The 20,768-nt window shown below is 53.2% G+C and overlaps 2 protein-coding genes and 1 pseudogene across 3 annotated transcripts in view; 2 read left to right on the top strand and 1 right to left on the bottom strand.

The window, feature by feature from the left end:
- Pick1 (protein interacting with PRKCA 1) overlaps positions 1 to 12,268 on the top strand; it is a 20,242-nt gene extending 7,974 nt beyond the window's left edge. For both annotated transcript variants that reach the window (XM_021183101.2, XM_021183100.1), the window contains exons 4-13: positions 2,673 to 2,801; positions 4,311 to 4,377; positions 5,831 to 5,920; positions 7,618 to 7,671; positions 8,033 to 8,095; positions 8,702 to 8,835; positions 9,139 to 9,231; positions 9,994 to 10,044; positions 10,955 to 11,099; positions 11,523 to 12,268. In XM_021183101.2, coding sequence (XP_021038760.1) covers positions 2,673 to 2,801; positions 4,311 to 4,377; positions 5,831 to 5,920; positions 7,618 to 7,671; positions 8,033 to 8,095; positions 8,702 to 8,835; positions 9,139 to 9,231; positions 9,994 to 10,044; positions 10,955 to 11,099; positions 11,523 to 11,794 — 1,098 coding nt within the window. In that variant the 3' untranslated portion in view covers positions 11,795 to 12,268. The remainder of the gene's footprint in view (positions 1 to 2,672; positions 2,802 to 4,310; positions 4,378 to 5,830; positions 5,921 to 7,617; positions 7,672 to 8,032; positions 8,096 to 8,701; positions 8,836 to 9,138; positions 9,232 to 9,993; positions 10,045 to 10,954; positions 11,100 to 11,522) is intronic.
- A 1,448-nt stretch (positions 12,269 to 13,716) lies between these two features.
- Positions 13,717 to 17,478, bottom strand: Slc16a8 (solute carrier family 16 member 8). Its single transcript, XM_021183099.1, has 6 exons — positions 17,357 to 17,478; positions 16,657 to 16,735; positions 16,294 to 16,518; positions 15,552 to 15,695; positions 14,576 to 15,343; positions 13,717 to 14,182 (listed from the first exon to the last, which is right to left on the bottom strand). The coding sequence occupies exons 3-6, from the start codon at positions 16,505 to 16,507 to the stop codon at positions 13,830 to 13,832; spliced, it is 1,479 nt and encodes a 492-aa protein (XP_021038758.1). The 5' UTR covers positions 16,508 to 16,518; positions 16,657 to 16,735; positions 17,357 to 17,478; the 3' UTR covers positions 13,717 to 13,829.
- Positions 17,479 to 18,159: 681 nt separating this feature from the next.
- LOC110310073 lies at positions 18,160 to 18,806 on the top strand (annotated as a pseudogene).
- The last annotated feature ends 1,962 nt before the right edge of the window (positions 18,807 to 20,768 follow it).

Below are 20,768 nucleotides of genomic sequence, written 5' to 3' on the forward strand. Positions count from 1 at the left end.
AAAAAAAAAAAGAAAGAAAACTTCCATGCATCCCTATTGCAGTATATATACCTGCAAAACCAGCATTGTGTGGATGGTACTAGACAACAGGTCCAGGGACCACACTTCCTAGGAAGTTGTTGCCAGAAGGGTACCTTGAGCTCTCTACTTAAGCAAAACCTTTCAAATGAGGTAAACTTTTATACTCTTGAGCCTGCCATGGATGTTCACTTAGGTTCCTCTTGCTGTGATAAAGCACCGTGGCCAAAGCAACCTGGGGAGGAAAGCTGGGCAGGAATCTGGAGGCAGGAGCTGAGACGGAGGCCATGGAGGCTGCTGCTTGCTGGCTTTGCTCCCCATGGTTTGCTCAACCTGCTTTCTTATAGGACCCAGGATCACCAGCCCAGTGGCACCACCCATGATGGCCTGGGCCCTCCCACATCTATCCTGAATTAAGAAAATCCTTACAACTGTGGTTCTAAACCTTCTTAAAGCTGTGACCCTTTAATACAGTTCCACATGTGGTGTAGTGACCCTCCACCATAAAATTATTTTGTTGCTACTTCATAACTATAACTTACCTACTGTTAGGAGTCAGAATGTAAATATCTGATAAGCAGCCCCGAAGGGTTGTGAACCCATAGGCTGAGAATTGTTGCCCTACAGGCTTACCTGAAGCTCACTGTGCCAGAGGCATTTTCTCAGGGAATTAAGGTTCTCTCTTTTCAGAAAGCTCTACTTTGTATCAAGCTGACATAAACCAGCTAACACAGCTGGGTCCAGCCAATACCTTAGATGTCACCAAAGCATCCTTCCTGCTTCCCAGCTGTATAATAGCATAATCTTTCATTTTAGTTTTATTTTAATTAGTTTATTTTTGAGACAGGTTCTGTCTGTGTAGTTCTGGCTGTCCTGGTCACACATACCCACCTGCCTCTGACTCAGTGTTTATATTAAAGGCAAATGCTACCACGCCCAGCTTAGTGATAGACTCATATACGCGCCGTTTATTTTCTGGGCAAATATATTTTCCAGACACTCCTGCTCTGCAGCTAAGTTTTTATCATAAACCTGTCTCCAGTGACAACCACAAGCTGGCTTGAAATATAGCCACCAGCAGTCAGTCCACCCACCGGACAGTCAGTCCATCCGTCACTTGAAGCTAAGCCTGCAGAGTCTCAGGACACGGAACAGGTCTGGATAAGTTCTTTCCCAGAATGCAGTGTGATCTGCCTTGATCACATCTGAAGCAGTCTTCCCTGTCCACATGGCAGTCTGTTGTCCCAAGCTCCCGCCAGGACTGTCCGCTGGGATAAGTTTACCACACCGGGGCCTCTCTAGCCTGCATCTCTGACTTTTCTAACTACCCCTGCAGACCACGCTTAGTCTTTCTTAGTCAGGGCAGTGGCCTCCCCTCCCTGGGACCTGTTTTCTGTGCTGGGCACAATCATTGTAGTGACAGCATCTTCAGGAAACTTGAAAGGAAGGGAAGAAGCTCTCATTTTGGTTCTGTCATATTCCACACGTCCAGGCAGGCTTTTTCACTCTGTCCATTCTCTCAGGAAATCTCTTCCCTGACATATGCGAGGTGCTTCAGCAGGCATTCTCTGCTCATGCTGACAGTCAAAACCAGCCACCAGCAGCTTCCCTCCATCTGCTGTGTCGGCTCTCTCTCAGGAGTGTGCCAGAGTCCCCATGGCCCCCCACATCACTGCTTGTAGTGTTTGTAATGTGCTCTGAAGGCTGATAGTGTTCACCTTCTTCATCGTCCCTTGTAACACTGTAAACACACACTATGAAGCGTCCTTTAGGCATGACTTTTTTTTAGAAGATTTAGAAACTAGAGGTGACACAGGAGCCAGACATGGTGGCTTATCATGTTACTGGAAGGCTGAGGCAGGAAGGTTGCTAGTTCAAGGTCAACCTGGGCTACAAAGACAGACCCTGTCTCAAAACCAGCTGAGAGGTACAGACCCACTGCTGGTCAATTTGAGGTTTCTGCAGTTCCTCTCTGATCTAGTTTGTGCTGCTCCATTTGTGTGTGCCTCCTGCCTCTGTGTGAGAACCCCATGTGTGTGTGCCCCCTGCATTCATGTATAGATCTTATATCTGTGTATGCCCCTTGCATCTGTTGGGACTCCATGTTTGTGTAATATGAACCCTATTTCTAGATGTGCCCCCTGCATCTGTGTGTGGACCCATGTCTGTGTGTATGCTCCCTGCATCATTGTCTTTGTCCCCAAGTCTGTATGTGTGCTCCATAGCCAGCTGTCTCTTTGCTGTTATCACCGAACAGCTCATCTTTAACAGAAACACCACCTCACAGCCAGTGCGTACAAGTCCCATTGAAGGAACTAGGAAAAGGGCTCACAGGCATAGGGCCCTTACTCAGAGTAACCAGGGCTGTTGTCTGGAGACCAAAACTAAGTGCTAGAATTATTAAATACTGTTGGAAAGCCCAAGAGGTGGAAAGCCCAAACATGGTGACAGTGGAAGGAGCTGTAGGAGCCATGCCGACTGCTGGGTTCCTATTGGGAGTCTCAGCTGTTGGCACTCACAGCCTGTCTTCTGTCCCCTTCCCAAGAGTGGCGAGGTTTTCTCTTGCCTTTGCTGGCACTCCCTGAGGTGGAAGGAGGGCCTGCTTAGGTCCCAAGTTCCACTCCATTGTTCCCCTACTTCCTACACATCTGCAGGTATTTGATAACACGCCTGCAGCCTTGGACGGCACTGTGGCAGCTGGTGACGAGATCACTGGGGTCAATGGCAGATCAATCAAAGGAAAAACCAAGGTAGAGGTGGCGAAGATGATTCAGGAAGTGAAGGTAAGAAGCTTGCTCTGTAGTATGAGACAAAGGCTGTCAGGTCCCTGCTGAGCCACCCAGGCTGTCGGGCCTAGCAGGCTTAGGGTTCACTGCCTATTACTTAGAGAGCACTATGAGGGACACACTCCAATCTCCTGGACCCCTGGGTTCCTGTGGGCTCCCAGAGATGCTGACCACTCAGATGAGCTGGGATGTCCCTGCTTGGGTCTGCAGAAGCGCTAGATGCTAACAGTGACTTCATTGAGTCAGTGGACTCTAGTGAGCACAGCTGGGCCATGTTTGCCCTAGAGTTTTGTGGGAGGGACTACTTCCCAAGTTCTCCAAGGACTTGAGGCTATGGAGATCCCTGAGCGCAGACATTTCTGGTCCAGATGCAGCCCACATCCTTTCCACCTGCTCATCCCCCTCCCTAGATGTTCCACTGAACCCTTGCTCTGTGCTGAGTCCTTGTCACTCGCAAAAGAAGTATGGCCTGCTCATTGTTCCCTGGCAGTTCAGCCACTGAAGACCCTTGGGAAAACTGCTGAGAGGGGTGTATGAGAGAGTGCAAAGCCACAGAAGATAGGCAGTCCCAGAGTCAAGGGTGGGATTCAACTTGTGTAGACTTGGGCCCAGAGCCTGAGGCCCCAAACCCTAGCCAGGCTAGTACCCTCCCCTTCCCATTGGCACCCTCCAAGGCTCCAGGACCAACCCTTACTATCCCCTGCCGTGTGTGTGTGTGTGTGTGTGTGTGTGTGTGTGTGTGCGCATATTGAAGTTTGGATTTATTTTATGTGCATTTTGTCTGGAAGTATGTATGTGCACCACCACGTTTGTCCTTGCTGTATTCAGAGGTCAGGAGAGATCATCAGATCCCCTGCTTGGAGTTCCAGGTGGTTGTGAAGCACAGTGTGGGTGCTGAGAACTGAGCTCAGGTCCTCTGCAGAAGCAGCAAGTGCTCCTAACCACTGAGCCATCTCTCCAGCCCCCATGGTCCCCTTCTTGCTCTACTCAGGCATTGCTCTGACTTTCTTTGTCACACTCTTAATCCTGTTCCTAAGTCATCCTGGTACTAAGTCCTCACTGAGAACTAAGGGGTTACCTCTGTAGCCCCACCTAGTGCCCCTTTAGGCACCAGGCAGACCGAGGAGGGACTCAGAGCTCAGGACCATGTCAGTCCCAAGGGACCTTTCATACCCTACCCGACTGACCATGTTGGCTCACTCTGTGGGTGTAAGTTTTCAGTCCACGTTTGATGAGAGTACATTCAGCCCCAATCTCAGAGGCCTTAGGATGGCAAGGACTAGAGTAACCATGTGGCCTCCCATGTGCAGATGTCCTTTTCTGAGCAGTCGCTAGAACATGGGACTAAGTGAATCCCCAAGTCACTCTACCTTCCCTCCTGGTCCCTGAGAAGCCCTGCTCCTTTTTCTTCTGGTTGGTGTACTAGAGCCAGATGTGTAGAAAGTAGTTTCTGGGGGGCTGAAGCCAGGGGCCACTGTCCTGATTGTGTCTGTACTGCTCTTGTAGGGGGAGGTGACCATCCATTACAACAAGCTGCAGGCGGACCCTAAGCAGGGCATGTCCCTGGACATTGGTAAGACAGGCCAGAGCAGCCAAGTGCCTGGGGCTCTGGCCTTTCCTGTCCAAGCTAATCCAAACGGCTGGGAGGAGCCAGGTGCTGTCCTTGTAGCTGTTCGAGGCCCCGGGCCCCGCATGCTCACTGCCCTGTGTTCTACACCCGTCACTACCACACCGTGACCTGTGGGTCACATCCAATTGTAATCCCCTCCTCCATGGCCTCTCCTGCTACATACTTTTGGGAAGAAGTGTGGTGCAAACTGGACCTTATAATGTGTATCTTAGATAGGGCTTTATTGCTGTGAAGAGACAATATGACCAAGGCAAGTCTTACAAAGGCAAACATTGAATTAGGCTGGCTTACAGTTTCAGAGGTTCAGTCCATTATCATCATGGCGGGAAGCATGGCAGCATCCAGGCAGACTTGTGCTGGAGGAGCAGAGAGTTCTACATCTTGATCTGAAAGCAGCGGGAGACTGTGTACCACACTGGGCATAGCTTGAGCATAAGAGACCTCCAGGACTGTCCCTACACTCCCTCCAACAAGGCCGCACCTCCTCTAACAGGGCCACACTTCCTAAGTGGGCCAAGCATTCAAACACATGAGTCTATGGGGGCCATACCTATTCAAACCATCACAACGTGCTGTTTGGCAATTTGCCTGTAGCTAGAAGGGCTAGATCTTGATTCTGCAGCTGCCAGCTTCTCTGGATCAATCACATGGCAAAGTGTGAGACATGAGGCTTGGCGGTCTCCTGGCAGAACACCCAGACAATCCATACTCACCTATAGCCCACAGCCCTTTAGGATAGAGACTAAGGACAAATGAGCTCACCAGTGGTTTTTCTGTGTAGCCCTGGCTGTCCTAGAACATGCTCTCTAGACCAGGCTGAGCGTGAACTCAGAAATCCCCTGCCTCTGCCTCCCGAGGTCTGAGATTAAAAGCATGTGCCACCTCCTTGGTCTGATATTCTTGTTATTGAGCACTTTGATTCCATCCCAGGAGCTGTACCGAGATCTTAGCTGGTTACATGAAGTGACCAGGCAGTGGCACTTAGTGATGCGCACCACCCTGAGGTGTCCAGCTGGAGAGCCCTTACCTTGGCACAGATTTTCTCATGCTGGGTGGGAGAGAGGAGTGATAAGGCTTTCTCTGTCTGGCCTGTGTGCTGGTGCTTGCACGCCCAAGCTCTGGGCTCTCACTGACACCAGTAGCAGAGAGCAGACCACAGTCTTTGTGCCGAGCACTCCATGTTTACCTGTCCAGCTCCTCCCAGTGGGGGAGGGGGGTGAGTAGGACAAGTAGCCCAGGATAGACTGCTGTGAGCCCTTGCTTCCTAACTGCTCCAAGCACCAAGCCTAGGCTTGTTGTCTTCCACCTACTCACACACTCAGTGAGGCAGCTGTGATGGGGCTTGGCCTAGACAGCCCGGCCAGCAGCAGACTCATTGGCCTTTCTCCTGCCCCAGTGTTGAAGAAAGTCAAGCACCGGCTGGTAGAAAACATGAGTTCAGGCACAGCTGATGCCCTGGGCCTAAGTCGCGCCATCCTGTGTAACGGTAAGTCCTCCTTCCACCCTCTGGCTCAGCTCCCATCAAGCAATGGGCCTGATAGTGTCCATGCGCCTCAGTGTGGACAGCCAGGTTACACCTCATCAGCTCCCACGAGCTACTACAGCTATCAGCTGTGGGCTTTAGGTCACCACCAAGGGGTGGGGGGCAACACAGACTTGGGAGGACAGGTGCTCCCTTCCAGCTGGGTTGCCTAGCCAGCCTGAGCCCCACTCCACTGCCCGCATGCTCCACTACAGCCCACTGTGTGGAGCTCCACTACTTGTCCTGCACTGTGCTGTCCTCCTCAGCCTTTGACCAGGAGGTGGCGCTGCTGTACTTGTCTCCACTTCCTCTGCCTGTGCTGGGAGAAGCCATGTGCAGGCAAGGCACTTTACGCACACACTGGATATCTCCCCAGGAGGCTGATGGAACCCGTGCTCCTGCTCCTGCCGTCGCCAGCCTATGCTTATAAATAGCAGTGCTATGCATGTACGCGGGGAAGATAAAAATACCCATATAAACTGTGGGCTCAGCTGGGCACACGATCTTTATTGGCTGGGAGAATGGGGGTGGGGCCTGAGCATGTTCCAAATAGGGTACAAAGTGGCGGCTGCTATTTTCAGCCTCGTGGTGCCTATAAATCCTTGTTACTGTAGTCACCGTGCATTGAGATGAAATTAGAACTGGTTGTTGTTTCCCCCAAACCTTGCAATTTCCCTAGCTGTAAATAGGATTTCTAAAATTGAAGCTGTCATGATGTCCCATGACCCAGCTAAAAACAACTGCCTGCTAGCCACGTGCTTATGCTCTGGGGAGCCAGGACATAGAGGCTGTGGGCCACAGCAGCCTCCTGAAGACCTCCGAGGTGGTACACCTTCCCCCTCTCCCAGTCCTAGCCCTTCCTTCACACAGCAAGCTTTCCTGCCCAGAGAAAAGCCTCTGCCTGTGTAGAGTCCCTCCCCTCCCCTCCCCTCCTGCTTGAGACCCTGCCTGAAGCTCCACACCAAAGTGCACCAAAGCCTGAGAGCAGGACTCTGCTTAGACAGACATAGCTGCGTAACTTTGGGCCAGCTGCCCTACCTCTCACCCTTCAGCTTTCTCTGTAGGATAGGCAAAGTGGTCCTTGCCCCAAGGTACAAGCTGGAGAAGGGCCAGTGCTTATCAGGGACCTTAAGTGTTCCTGGCACACACAGGGGTGACCCAGTGTGGCTGCAGGTGTTCTTGGGCCAGTACCTGGCCTGGGCGGGGCCTAGAGGCCCTCAGCAGTATGTGTCCTTCATCCCCACAGATGGGGATCTATCCAGAGTTGGGGAGGTCCTCTGCTGCACTTGGAGCCCCAAGGGCAGGACCTGGATCTTTGTTTTACCAGAGTCACTCCCCAAAGGAGTTTGTTTTGACTAGGCATGTTAATTAGGTGAGCCAAGGGGGCTTTTGATTGCTGAGCCTCAGCACTTAGCCTTGGTAGATAGCTAAGAAGTGACCAAGTGGGGGAAGAGACCTTGGCTGGCTTTTGGAGTGTAATCCAGTAGTTTTTAGTAAGGCTGAGGGAACAGGGGATAAGTAAGGCCTGTCAGGGCCATGCTCGCCAGGCTTGGGCCAGCCAGAGCTTCTTCATAGCCTCTCCTCGCAGCTGGTCTCTGCAGGGCTGTTGTCCTCCCTTGGCTTGCTGAGCCCACAGATGCCCCTGGTCTTGACCTCCACAGATGGCTTGGTAAAGCGGCTGGAGGAGCTGGAACGCACTGCTGAGCTGTACAAAGGTAGGGAGGAGTCTCAGCCAAGAAGTGCCTGGTGTTGGTCTGTCATGGGGGCCCTGTCTTAGAGAGTGGCAGTGGGGAAGGGGAACTACCTAGAAAGTTTGGGGAACAGTAAATGTATCAGGAGCCCCTGTAAATTTCTGCACTACCAGAGAGAGCCCCTAAGGGACTGTGTGTCATTCATAATCCCAGTTGCCTGTCACATGGGATCCATATAGGGGGCCAACTCAGCCTTCATCCCTAGGCAGTGGGGAAAGCCTGAGGATCTAATGCACAGTGGGGACCTCAGATTGCAAGGCTGGGGGGGCCAATGTGATCTCTGACCTGGGTCTTTGTCTTCTGTCACTTGGATCTCTTCCCACAGGGATGACGGAACACACCAAGAATCTCCTACGGGCCTTTTATGAGCTGTCGCAGACCCACCGGGGTAATGGCATCCCCAGACATGCCATGTTGTACTGCAAACCTCTGTCCCTCAAGACTTAGTAGCACCTAACAGTGAGGTGTGGTCAGCTTCCTCTCTGGGCCCTTCTTATCCCCACACCAAGACCAGCACTCTACTCTGACCCAGTCTGATGCTGGGTGTGGCAGTGACCATGAAGCAACTGGTCTGGTTGGCCTTACAATGCCCTGTCTCACTGCTACTTACAGTGCAGGCAGCTTCTCTTTAAGTTTGCTCTCTTCAGTCCCATAGTGGGCAGGAGAGACCAAACCCCATTTGCAGTCCAGGAAAGGAAGTCCAGACAGGGAGTGGTCCCGGAGCTCATGGTGGCAGAGGTGGCATTCAGACCCAGGTGTCTGGATTCTCAGCCTGGTGCTCTGCTCTCGACTAGCGTGAACACCGGATTTCCACTCAGGCTTTTGTCTGGTCACTGAGGGGACAAACTAGCTCCTCTAGGAGTGTAAGCCTAGAAAGAGGACGCAGCCCCTTGGTAGTATGGCCCTTCGGATGTAGACCCCTGTCCTGCTACCCAAAAAACCCCTGGCTTCTCTATTGGTCAAGTGAGGGCTTCAAGACAAACTTGTCATGCAGCCTTTGGGGACGTGTTCTCTGTGATTGGGGTGCGGGAGCCGCAGCCAGCAGCAAGTGAAGCATTTGTGAAGTTTGCTGACGCACACCGCAGCATTGAGAAGTTCGGCATTCGGCTACTGAAAACCATCAAACCGGTGGGTCTCTCAGAGTACAGCATGTCCCACTGGCCAAGGCAGGAGCGATAGCTTAGTGCAGGAGGGATTCTGGGCTGGAGTCAGGTGCCAGATGCAGACACTAGCTTTGTCACCTCTGTGGCCATCCATCCATCAGTCACTGCTGCCCTGGGTCCCTGTTCAACTCAAGACTGGTTTGAACACTGTTCTGTTGCAGGGTCACATTACTTGACATAGTCCTCTAACCCTGACACATGTCCTTTGACTATGCCCAAGTCCCCTGGAAGGGATAACACATTAGTGACATTTGTCCCACCCTCCCAGATGCTGACGGACCTGAACACGTACCTCAATAAAGCCATCCCTGATACACGCCTCACCATCAAGAAGTACCTGGATGTGAAGTTTGAGTACCTGGTAAGTGGACTGCAGTGTCTGGCCAGCTGAGGTGAGCTCACCCTGGGGGCCAGCCCTGAGACCAGCAGGCAGGCTGGGCCCAGACCTTAGCTGCGTCAGGCCTGTGGGATTAAAGGCCTGATTAGACAATTAGGAGGAGCCTAGACTCTGCATTCCCACACCAAGGAGCTCCCAGCTGCCCTTCCATTCTGTATCATTTCTAGCAGCAGCTCCGACTAGGTTTAGGAAAAAGGTGTTTTGAGTCCTAGATGATAATCTGATGCTAAAGATGCTAATAAAATGGCCTGTTGAGTATTCAGGCTTTTTGCTGCAGCTCTTAGAGTCCTGACTTGGTAAGCCTATACCCAGCTTGTCTTCAAGGAGCTGCCAGGATCTATTGTGTAGCCAGTGCCACCACACACAGTATCATTGGGTTTTGGTTTTGGTTTTAGTCATTTCCTATTCTTGAGATAGAGCCCTAGGCCTTATGCATGGACAGCAAGTGCTGTCCCCAGAGTCTCCTGAGACGTGAATATGACTGCTTTTGGATTTCTCAAGCCTTTAAGCCTTTGTACCCTCCCAGAGGGGAGCCTCATACCCCTGTTCCCCTTTCCCGGGTCTCTGTCCATGCTTGCTTCCAGCCTATCCCAGGTGGTCCTGAACCTGGTGGCCTATATGGTCGCTCTCTTGGTGTGGCCTGAGGGCATAGGGAGTCTGGCAGGGGGCTGGAAGTCCAGGAAGCTTGGCCACTGACTTCCTGGCCTCCTCCGTTCCATCCCACAGTCGTACTGTCTAAAGGTGAAGGAGATGGATGACGAGGAATACAGCTGCATTGTGAGTACCCAGGGGGCCTGCCCACAGTGGCATCGGGATGGCTGGGGTGTCTGGCAGAGATGGTGGGTATGTCAGGCATCCTGGGGTCTTAAGTGGACTGTAGTTCCTAGAGTTTGGAGCTATCAACTTATTCTACCGGTTCCTCTGGCTTGGAGTACCAGCCAGTTGGCCATGAGGTAATTTCTCGGATCTGATGTAGGTCAGGTTCCCGAAGTTTGTGAGGGACTGTAGGAAAAAGCCAACAGTTCTCTTCTGAGCTGTGTTTTGATTTTAAAAAGAAAAAAGTTGGTGTGTGTGTGTATGTGTGTTTTGCCTGCTGTGTGTGTCCATTTGTGTGGCTGGTGCCTGTAGAGGTCAGAAGAGGGTGTTGGAGTTGTGCACGACCATGGTGACTAAACCCAGGTCACTACAAGAGCAACGAATATTCTTTTTTTGTTTGTTTTGGTTTTTCGAGACAGGGTTTCTCTGTGTAGTTCTGGCTGTCCTGGAACTCGCTCTGTAGACCAGGCTGGCCTCGAACTCAGAAATCCTCCTGCCTCTGCCTCCCGAGTGCTGGGATTAAAGGCGTGCGCCACCACGCCCGGCACAACGACTATTCTTAACCACTGAACCACTCCAGCCCCTGGTTGGTTTTTGTTGTTGTTCATTTGTTTCTATTTTGTTATGTATTTGCAGTCAGGGTCCATCCTTTGACCAATATTCATTCATTTCATGTGAGCTGTGTTCGTGTTTCTGTGGTTGATTTTTCTCCCTCCAGAGTTTAGCTTCTGCTTTAGCTTCTGTCCATCACTGGCCTCAAAAGCCCATTGTGGTATAGCTGTGAGCTGGGCCAGCCTACCGCCTTCCAGCCCCACCTATCCCTGGGAGGCCCAGGTCCACCCAAGGGCGCTGACAAACTTGCCTGCTCCAGGCCCTAGGCGAGCCACTATACCGAGTGAGCACAGGCAACTATGAGTACCGCCTCATTCTACGCTGCCGCCAGGAGGCTCGAGCCCGCTTCTCCCAGATGCGCAAAGATGTGCTGGAGAAGATGGAGCTGCTGGACCAGAAGCACGGTGAGGGCTGCGTGGGGGACTCTGAGGCCCATGCTTCCCTAGGCTGTCCTTTCCCGGCACTTAGCCCCTGGGGGTGGGGGGTGCCAGTTCTTCCTTAAATCAGACATGAGGCCCAGAGAGGGTAGTCTCCCCAAGACACGCAAGACCCTGACAGGAGTCCACCTAGAGCCTGGCTGGGTTGGGGGCAGAGCTTGGGTCCATGATCTACTCACTCAGGCAACCTTTTGTTTCCTGAGCTAAGAGTTTGGAGGACTTAAGTGGCCAAGTAGGCCAGGCCAGGAAGCCTTTGGCTGGGCCCCTTTCTACCCTTCCGAAGCCTGGGGCCCAGGAAGTGTCCCAGCAGGAAGGCCAGACCAGCTCCAGGTCTTTCCTGAGAGGAAGCCTTCATAGTCACTGGGCCTGTGTGCTCACCTCCTACCCCAGTCCAGGACATCGTGTTCCAGCTGCAGCGCTTCGTATCCACCATGTCCAAGTACTATAATGACTGCTATGCAGTGCTGCGGGACGCCGACGTCTTCCCCATTGAGGTGGACCTGGCACACACCACGCTAGCCTATGGCCCTAACCAAGGCAGCTTCACTGATGGAGAGGATGAGGATGAAGAGGAAGAGGATGGGGCAGCTAGGGAAGTGTCCAAGGACGCATGTGGGGCCACTGGGCCTACGGACAAGGGCGGAAGCTGGTGTGACTCCTGAGTGCCCCCTCAAGTGGACCTGGGGGGCAGGGTAGCGGGAGGACCGCAGTGGGAGTGGGGCGGGACCACTGTAGGACAGCGAAGGCATATAGTGGCGCATAAAAGCCTACTGGCTCGGGGCGCCTGCCTCCCTGCTCCTCTGTCCTCAAACAGTGAACCCAGGCTGCAGCCTAAGACCTGGACACTAGCCCCCCTCCATCCTTCCCACCTCCCAGCTAGAGGGAGAGCTGGGCCTTGGACAGAAAAGAGAAGGGGCTGGAGCAGGCAGAGCACAGGACCTGTCCCTATGAGCACCTCGGTGGTGCCAAGCCTGCAGGGAGTGGGAGCCAGGTGGACATCTGAGGCTGGGGCCAGTGTACCAGGGCAGCCCCTGAGTCCACATGCACACCTCAGCAGCCTATATTTATTTGTTTCTGGTTTAGCCTCAAGGGCTGGAAGCTGGGCCTGTATTGAATAAACAGAAACCCAGACAGAATGCATGGGCTCCTTGCAATGGCTCAGACCCTTGGCAGCCAGATCTCAGCTGCCTCCTGGGTCATGAGGGAGGGTAGGAAGCAAAAACTAGGCATTTCCCTGTGTCCATCACTCATCTCTAGCAGTGCCTACAGGAGCAGCTCTGGGGTTGAGAGGCTCGGGGTAGCATCTTCCTCAGAACCACACATTTTAACCCCCTTTGGGCAAGGGGGCAGAACAGACACTGGTCAGGGTCACACGGGGCTAGCTGGGGAGACAGACTAGTCTAGGGACATCAGTTCAGAGCCTAGGGTCATGGGAGATGCGGACATCCTTAGGTTTTGTCTGCCTGACTGTGTGCAGCTCATACTGCAACCCTTACTCTGAAGTCCTGTTAGGACAGGGTAGGGCCTTCCTGAGGACACAAAGGGCAAGGGGTGTGTGAGCTCTGAGTCCAGAGTAGAAAAGTTCCTTTGCTTGTGGTTTTGGGCTACAGTCCTGTAGAAAACTTGGTGGGATTCCTAGGTAGACGCTGGAGGGGGAGAGAGACCAACTATCTACCCCGGGACCAACAGTGCTGTCTAGCCACACTGAAGGGCCATCCAGTGGGTGGACAAAGGGAAAAACCAAAACCCAAAGCTTGGGACCCGGTAACGAGCCCTGTGTAGCCCTGTTCTGCCCTCCCTGTGCATCAGGCAAACACCTGTCTGAAGCATGGATAAATTCTGCCTTGTCATGCGGTTAGGAGATTCAGTAACAGCATTTGTAAAGGGATTACAGTAGCTCTTGTAAGGGCTGCTAAGTGTGGCTTGTGGCACCATAGGTGAGTGTAAGTCAACTGAGCCATGGTCATTGGCTGGGTTCCCCCAACCTTCCTGCCACTTGGATGGAAAATGAGGCCCAATGGGACCAGTAGCTGGGAAGGGGCCATTGGTGTGAGGGACTCTGCTGAGGTTCCCTAGCTAGATAGGAATTGGGAGACAGGAATTTGGTCACACGGGTCAAAGTGCACTTGTTAGGTGTGGTAGCAGATGCTGTAATCCTGCACTTAGGTGGCTGAGGCAGAATCTGTAATTGAGAGAGGACCTGTACCATGAATTCCTGTGATGGAGCACAAGTGCCAGGGCCACTGATGAGCAGGCTACCCCTCCCCACCAGCAGAAGGTGTTCTGACCAAATGTGTCCTCTAGAGGGGTGACTGCTCAGGGCAGTGAGGGGACACACGCCTTGAGAGCCTCCGAGGCTTATCTGCTGACTACCTGCTCCGGAATTGACTCTGAAGTCCTGCTACGTACCATGTCCTTGGACCCTGTGCTTCCCGCGCAGATGGCCGCCAGATGTGCTTCAGCATACAGCATCCCCTCCTGCTATCTCTGGCTGGGACCCCTACCTCCAATTCCTGCTGAAGCTCAGGGCTCTTGGGGAGACTCTTACCCCTCCCCCATTAGGCAGAGGCACAGGAACAGAAGGCATCTTTTAGGGCCCTTTATCCACTGTGAACAGGGTCTAACAGATTGGGTTCCCAAGGGACCGCCCCAGGCTGACTCCCCATGGACCAGGCCCTCAGAGAGGAAGCCACAGTTTCATGCCTTCTGGCCTCGTGCCTCATGGCCACCCATGGACTCGTGATCCAGCTCAGGCACTCCCTCCTCCTCTGGTTCTTGTTCTGGGGACCCAGCCCGGGGGCTCAGCACCTCCAGAGCTTCAAGGCTGCCCGGCTCCTCAGTGCTGGCAGGCATTGGCTCAGAGTCCCTCTCAGCCTCCACATCCTCTGGGTCGCTGGTTCCTCCCTCAGCAGATAGGCCTGATGAGATGTCCTTAGAGCAGCGCAGACAGCAGTAGGTGGTAACTGCCATGAAGACTCCTGCCAAGGCCACTTCCGAGCCAGCAAGGTAGAAGATGATCTCATAGTTCTTCAGAGCATCCACCAGGCGGCCTAGGGAAATGGGCTGTCAAAGGCTGTCAGGGTCCTTCCTACACTATTTTGATGGGGGCTTACTGGTGACATATGTGCCCCATCACTCTAGCACTGGGGCCACAACTCAGCCTAAGCTTCCGGATCTAGCCCCCTCCCAGGCCCCCCTTCTCATGCATAAGGACTTCTTGCTAACTGCTTGAGAGGGACAGGGCCAAGACTGCTGTCTAGACTGCTATTTGGGCTTCTTCCTGAGACCTCTGGCTTTTCCTTCACCCCCTGTGGGTGGTACCTGGTTGGAGGAGGAGCTATGGAGGAAGCCCATCTACCAGGCTTTCGAGCAAGGGACTTTATCTAACCCCTCCTTCTTAGAAGTCATCTAAAGGGTTGCCACCTCTCCTACTCGGTGCGCACCGGCAGAGGGCGGTCCTATGAGCACAGCCACGGCCTCCACGAGCAGCACTAGGCCCAATGCACTAGGGAAGCGGGGCGCACCCACGGTTGCCATGAGCACCTCAAACTGCAGTGCGCCCACCATGCCATAGGACAGGCCGAAGGCAATGCAGAAAGCCACGAGGGTGCCGTAGGAGCGCGCACGCGCGCTAATCAGGTCCGTGAGCCCATTGGCCAACAGGGCCAGGCTAAAGAGGTAAGGGACGTGGGGTCTCAGGCGCCCCAGACCCGCCAAAGCACCACACGCCGGTCGTGCCACGATGTCCACGAAGCCCACGATGGACAGCAAGAAGGCGGCCTCGGCGTCAGGCACGCCCGCGTCCTTGGCGTAGTTCACCAGCAGGATGGCCGGCACAAAAAGCCCGAGTGCCATCAGGAACTTGGTGACCACGTACACCACGAAAGCACGGTCGGTGCACACTGTCACGTCCAGCAGCCGCCGGCGGCGAGCCGGGCCACCGTGGGGCGAGGGGTCTCGGCGCGGCGGGGGTCCAGGGGGCGGACGCATGACGGCCCCACAGGCGCAACAGTGCAGCAGGAGGCCGCCAAACAGCAGGAAGCCGCCACGCCAGCCGAAGCGCTCCCCCAGCAGCTGCCCGAGCGGCGACAGCATGGACAGAAACACGGGACTGCCCGCCGCTGCCAGCCCGTTGGCCAGGGGCCGTCGCCGCTCGAAGTAGAGTCCCAGCATGATGAGCGACGGCTGGAAGTTGAGAGCTAGGCCCAGGCCTGCGGGTGAGGCGACGTAGCTGGAGTGCCCTTCCTGGTCCCAGCTGTTGGTCCAGGCTGGGCCTCCGACAGAAAGGATGGGCCCGAGCCCGGGATGCTGAGCCATGCGACTCGGGGTCCGCCCCTTTACGGGGAACTGCGGACTTAACAGCAGGGACTCCCGACCTGCACCCACACCCCTGCAGGGGAGAGTCCTGGGTACCCTCACCTGTGAGCACCCCAGCTGTCAGGTACAGCTCCAGGAGACGCGAGGCAAAGGAAGCCAGAATCATGCCTGCTGAAGCCAGCAGTCCACCAGCCAGCATCACGGGGCGACAGCCAAAGCGAGTCACGAGGATGCTGGACAAGGGGCCTGTGGGCAGTGCAGAGTCACCGTCCAGGTTGGACCAATCTCCCCTCCAAAAAATGCGCCAGGCCTTGTACCTCTGAGGCCTGCAAGACCTTGAAGGAGTGGTTACCCCTCACTCCTCATCCCCTTTAGAAGCAGAGGACAGTGATTGGTTAAGGTCACACAGCTTGACTAGTCAGAAAGGGTGTGTGTGTGGGGGGGGGGGGGGCTGTGTTGTAGCTACTCATCCTTTACCCCTCATGAAAACACACAAAGTAGTAAGGATGAAGTTCATTCTCTGGGTGTCTCCAGGCTGCCAACCTCCTGAAAGCTCCCACCTACTCAACCATCAAAACTCCAGCCAGTATTAAGGCTGTAGGGAGCTGGAATGCTTCTCCAGGGTAAGGTAGCCCAGTCTGTTGGCAGGGATGGACCCCCAACCCTCCCAGGGCAGCAACAGGAGTGTGGCTCCATCTGGGTCAATGTGCCCCACCCACTCGTTCCTAGGACTGGGGCTTCCACAAGCTAGCAATGGGGTGGGGTGGGGGGGGGGAGACAGTGCCTCTCTAGGTTCCAGATTCCCAACCCCAGGAGGAGCCCAGCGTCTGGGGGCAGTGCTGACCCGTGCCGTAGAGCATGGCCAACATGATGGAGGACACCCAGGCTGTGTCACTGTAACCTGCCCCAAAGTCGCGCTTGAGCTCTTGGAAGAAGACGCTCACAGCCTTAGGGAAGCCATAGGCGAAGCCGGTGACCACGAAGCAGGCGCCCAGCACCACCCAGCCCCAGCCACCATCCGGAGGGCCAGCACCCCGCCTCGGACCGCCAGCACCCATTGCTTCTGCTTCTGCTGGGAAGGAGGGGGACAAAAGGCAGTGTGGTTGGGTGCTGTAAGGGAGCAAAGAGAAACAGCCCAGGACACCCACTGAACCCTTTCAGGTTCATAGAGCCAGCAAAGTAGGAAGGTCACCCCAAGTCTTCCGACCTTCCTGCAAAGGCCTGTGAAGGGTGAATGGAGACTTGACTTCAGAGTTTCCTCAGCAGGGCTCCTCTCCTCTGGAAACCTAGGGACTGCAGAGGCAGAGGTGTCGTGAGTGCCAGAGGCCAACAGCTACTGTGACCCCCCCAAGTGTGCTACACTAGCTCCTAAGACCAGGGATAACAGCGATTAAAGCAGCAGGGAATAAGTTGCCTTGTCCCAGCCTGCTTTGGTCCATTTTGAAACCAGTTCTGGAAGGGAGTTTGCCCTGTTGCTCCTGGCTGAGCCTCAGTTTCCCCACTAGTAGGATGGCTGATCGAGCACCTTGTACTCCAGCCTGAAACCTTGGGGGAAGAGCATGGGGTCTCTCTCAACCCAATGGGGAGGTGGGAACCTTGCAAGAGGTAGAGGTAGAGAGAGAGAGAGAGAGAGAGAGAGAGAGAGAGAGAGAGAGAGAGAGAGAGAGAGACCTGAGCCCCAGCAGTTCCCAACCTAGGCCCTCCATCCCTAGGCAGGGGAGTTCCAAGTCTTACTGCACCCCTGACAGTAGCCCTAAACCTCTCCCCAGGGACACTTAGGACGCTGCCCTCTCCCAGTTCCAGGTTCTGTCTTTCCTTGCTGCCCCACCCCCACCCCCTGTCCCACGGCATAACTGTGAACACAGGGATAAGAAGCTGGTCCCTGTCAGCCCTCACCACACACTCACCTGGACCTGACTCTGGATTTAGGGTTCAGCCTCACATCTCTTGAGGCCTGCGGGAGGGGCAGCTTCTAGCTCCGACAGAGAGTGTCCAACAGCCTTGGCAATGGTGGCTGCACTCCTGCAGAGGACTCCTTCCCCTGGCCTGGCTGGGGCTTAAAGTCCCCTCATCCCACCCCTGCTAAGCAGCTTTTACCAGGAAGGGAACTGGCACAAGTGCCCATGAGCCAGCAGGGCTGACACAGTGGGACAAGGGACAAGGAGACACCCCCCACCCCGAGTTCCACGGGGGCACAAAACCTTGCCTTATGGGAGGGGGTCACAATCTGGGGATGGGAGCACAGTGATTCCCTGGAGAGACGAGGCTGTCAAGTCACTTCAGTGCACTCTTGCTCCCCCCTACCCCCCACCTCACCTCACCTCCCTTCACATTCCAGGAGGGGCTCCTGGCTTCCCTTGGATAAGGCTAATCCAGGCCTGAGCCTGGCTGTTGAGGGGTTGGCCAGAACAAAGGGTGCTGTGTCCTAGGCCAGCTAAGAGGAACAGGCACCATCTCTTGGGGTACCATTTAGAGATGGGGAGATGAGGGTGAAGGCCTTAATGTAACCTTAAAGACTGCTCAAAAAAGGGGGTCCTAAGGGCCTGGCCTGAGATTCCCTTCTCCAAGGGTGCCTTAGTCAGGGTTTCTATTCACAAAACCACACAGTATAAAACCAGTCAGTACAACTGATCACTTGTCCACTTGACACACAAACACTATTAAACCTTAACCCTGGGCCCTCGACACCATCATCTCCTTGCCACTGTGACCTCCAAGCTGCTTCCCTCCCCTTTCCCTCCTAGACCTGCGGCAGTGCCAGCCTGGGCATGACAGCTTGTCCGTGTGCACGCACCTGCTCAGACCCACCCCAGCGCTCGCTGCAGGAAAATGGCCGGGGTCGGTGGCTGACAGCAACACTGTGGTGAAACTTGATGATGGGCACTTAAACAACTCCCTGGGTTCTCCAGTTCAAGCTGACGTGTACTTCCCACGACTGATAGTTCCATTTTTGTGGGCACATTAAAGGTGACAGGAGACCAGACAAGAAGGCATTCGTGATGGGCATCGTAGAGCTCAACCCCGAGAGCTTTGCTGTCGGCTTGACCTCTGGTGACCCTGAAGATCCTCCTGCCAATGTGGTGATTGAACTCAAAGCTGTGTTCACAGACCTGCAGCTCCTCAGAAACTCTTGTATCTCAGGAGAAAGAGGCGAAGGGCAGTCAGCAGTCGGCAGTCCCTTACTTTTCATTCACCCCAGACCAGCCGTTCAGGGTGGAGATTCTTTGCCAGCACCCACAGTTCAGAGTGTTTGTGGATGGACACAAACTTTTTGATTTTTATCATTGTATTCAAACATTATCTGCAATTGACACCATAAAGATCAACGGGGACCTCCAGATCACCAAACTTGGCTGATATTTAAAGCACTTCTATTTCAAATATGACCAATCAGGTGCCACAACTACATGTCTGAAAGAAGTGTCCTAGCCAGATCTGGAGACTTAAAAAGAAAACAAAAACAAAAACAGACTTCACTGTCTCTTTCTGTGCAGTTTAAGTCTGGAACGACAACTTCAACTGTGGTTTGCCCAGAAGAAGAAAGCTCGCAAGAAAGACACTGAGTCATTATGCCCAGAACAAAGTAATACATTTGTGCTGGATTTTATTCAGACTAAACTGAAATGGATTTGTGATGATTTGTGATTTGGTAGCAATTACTCATCCTTTCAAAGCAAGGTGATATTTAGAAACAAANGTGCTAAAGACCTTAAAAACAACAACAGTACATCAACTCGATTCATTTCTGCATTGACGTGGATTTGCATAGCACAACCGACATTTTAGTCAGGGCATTTACATAGAATGTAGACTGTGCAAGGTTTGTTTCTTATGTTTTCTTAGGGGTTGTTTTGTTTTGTTTTGTTGGTTTGGTTTTTGGCACAGCATCATGTTAACTTGGATTTTAAAAATAAATAAATAAACCTCAACCCTTACTTTCTTATTCATTCCAGTCTTAACAAATTCTTGCATATTAAAATCTCAATCCCTTTAAAATATCCAATCTCTTAGAATTCAAAGTCTTCTTACAGCTAGTTCAAAGTCTCTTAACTGTGGGCTCCACTAAAATACTTTCTTTCTTCAAGAGGGAAAAATATCAGGGCACAGACACAATTAAAAGCAAAATCAAACTCAAACTGTCCATGGTCTGGAATCCACTTATGATCTTCTGGGCTCCTCCAAGGGCTTTGGTCACTTCTCCAGACATGCCCTGTGTAGCACACGTGTCGTCCTCTAGGCTCCAGATGCCTGTACTCCACTGCTGCTACTGTTCTTGGTGGTCATCTCATGGTACTGGCATCTCTAAAACACTGCTGTCTTCCACTGCAACTAGGCTTCACCAATAGCCTCTCATAGGCTCTCTTCATGGTGCCAAGCCTCAACTCCTTTGCATGACCCCTTCAGTCCTGGGCCATTAATTGAAATTGAGGCTGCACCTTCACCAATGGCCGTCCATGGCCTCTCAGTGCGGAACCTCAGCTGCTCTTCATGACCCCTTCACACCTTCAAAACCAGTACCATCTGGGTGACTCTTATACATCACCAACTCCAGCTGAAGCACGAGGTATAACCTTGGCTATCTCTGGAACACAGCCTCCCTTCTTTGTTTTCTCAGAAAGCACTTCCCAGAAGATTTCACCTCAGTGATGCTGGTCTCTTCTTAATCACTGCTAATTTCTTAGCTCCAGCTAACCAGCATCAATAGTCCCAGTAACACAAAGGCTAGCTTTAGTGGTTCTGGTATCTTATTAATCACAGCTGGTTCTTCAGCCCCAGCTAACCAAAACCACAGAATCTTCACAATCAAAACAACAATGGCCCTGATAAGTCTTTAATCTTCCCTCTGAAATTTCACAAGCCAGGCCTCTATCGTTTGCACTGTTCTCAACATTATCTTCCAAGCTCCTACAGAACATCCCACAGAGCTCTTAACACCCAAAGTTCCAAAGTCCTTCCACAGTCCTCCCCAAAACATGTCAGGTTGTCACAGGAATACCCCACTTCTGGTACCAATTTGTCTTAGTCAGGGTTTCTATTCCTGCACAAACACCATGACCAAGAAGCAAGTTGGGGAGGAAAGGGTTTATTCAGCTTACACTTCCACATTGCTGTTCATCACCAAAGGAAGTCAGGACTGGAACTCAAGCAGGTCAGGAAGCAGGAGCTGATGCAGAGGCCATTGAGGGATGTTCCTTACTGGCTTGCTTTCCCTGGCTTGCTCACTTGCTTTCTTATAGAACCCAGGACTTCTGGCCCAGGGATGGCCCCACCCACAAGGGGCCCTCCCACCCTTGATCTCTAATTGAGAAAATGCCTTAC

Source organism: Mus caroli, chromosome 15 (assembly GCF_900094665.2).
Source record: "Mus caroli chromosome 15, CAROLI_EIJ_v1.1, whole genome shotgun sequence".
NCBI classification, from domain to species: domain Eukaryota; kingdom Metazoa; phylum Chordata; class Mammalia; order Rodentia; family Muridae; genus Mus; species Mus caroli.

Excerpts from the sequence above, each read along its gene's own strand:
- Slc16a8 (XM_021183099.1), bottom strand. The coding sequence starts at position 16,507 with ATGGGTGCTGGCGGTCCGAGGCGGGGTGCTGGCCCTCCGGATGGTGGC. Across the intron at positions 15,696-16,293 it reads GGCCATGCTCTACGGCACGG|GCCCCTTGTCCAGCATCCTC; the intron begins GTCAGCACTGCC and ends CACTGCCCACAG. Across the intron at positions 14,183-14,575 it reads CATAGGACCGCCCTCTGCCG|GCCGCCTGGTGGATGCTCTG; the intron begins GTGCGCACCGAG and ends CCATTTCCCTAG.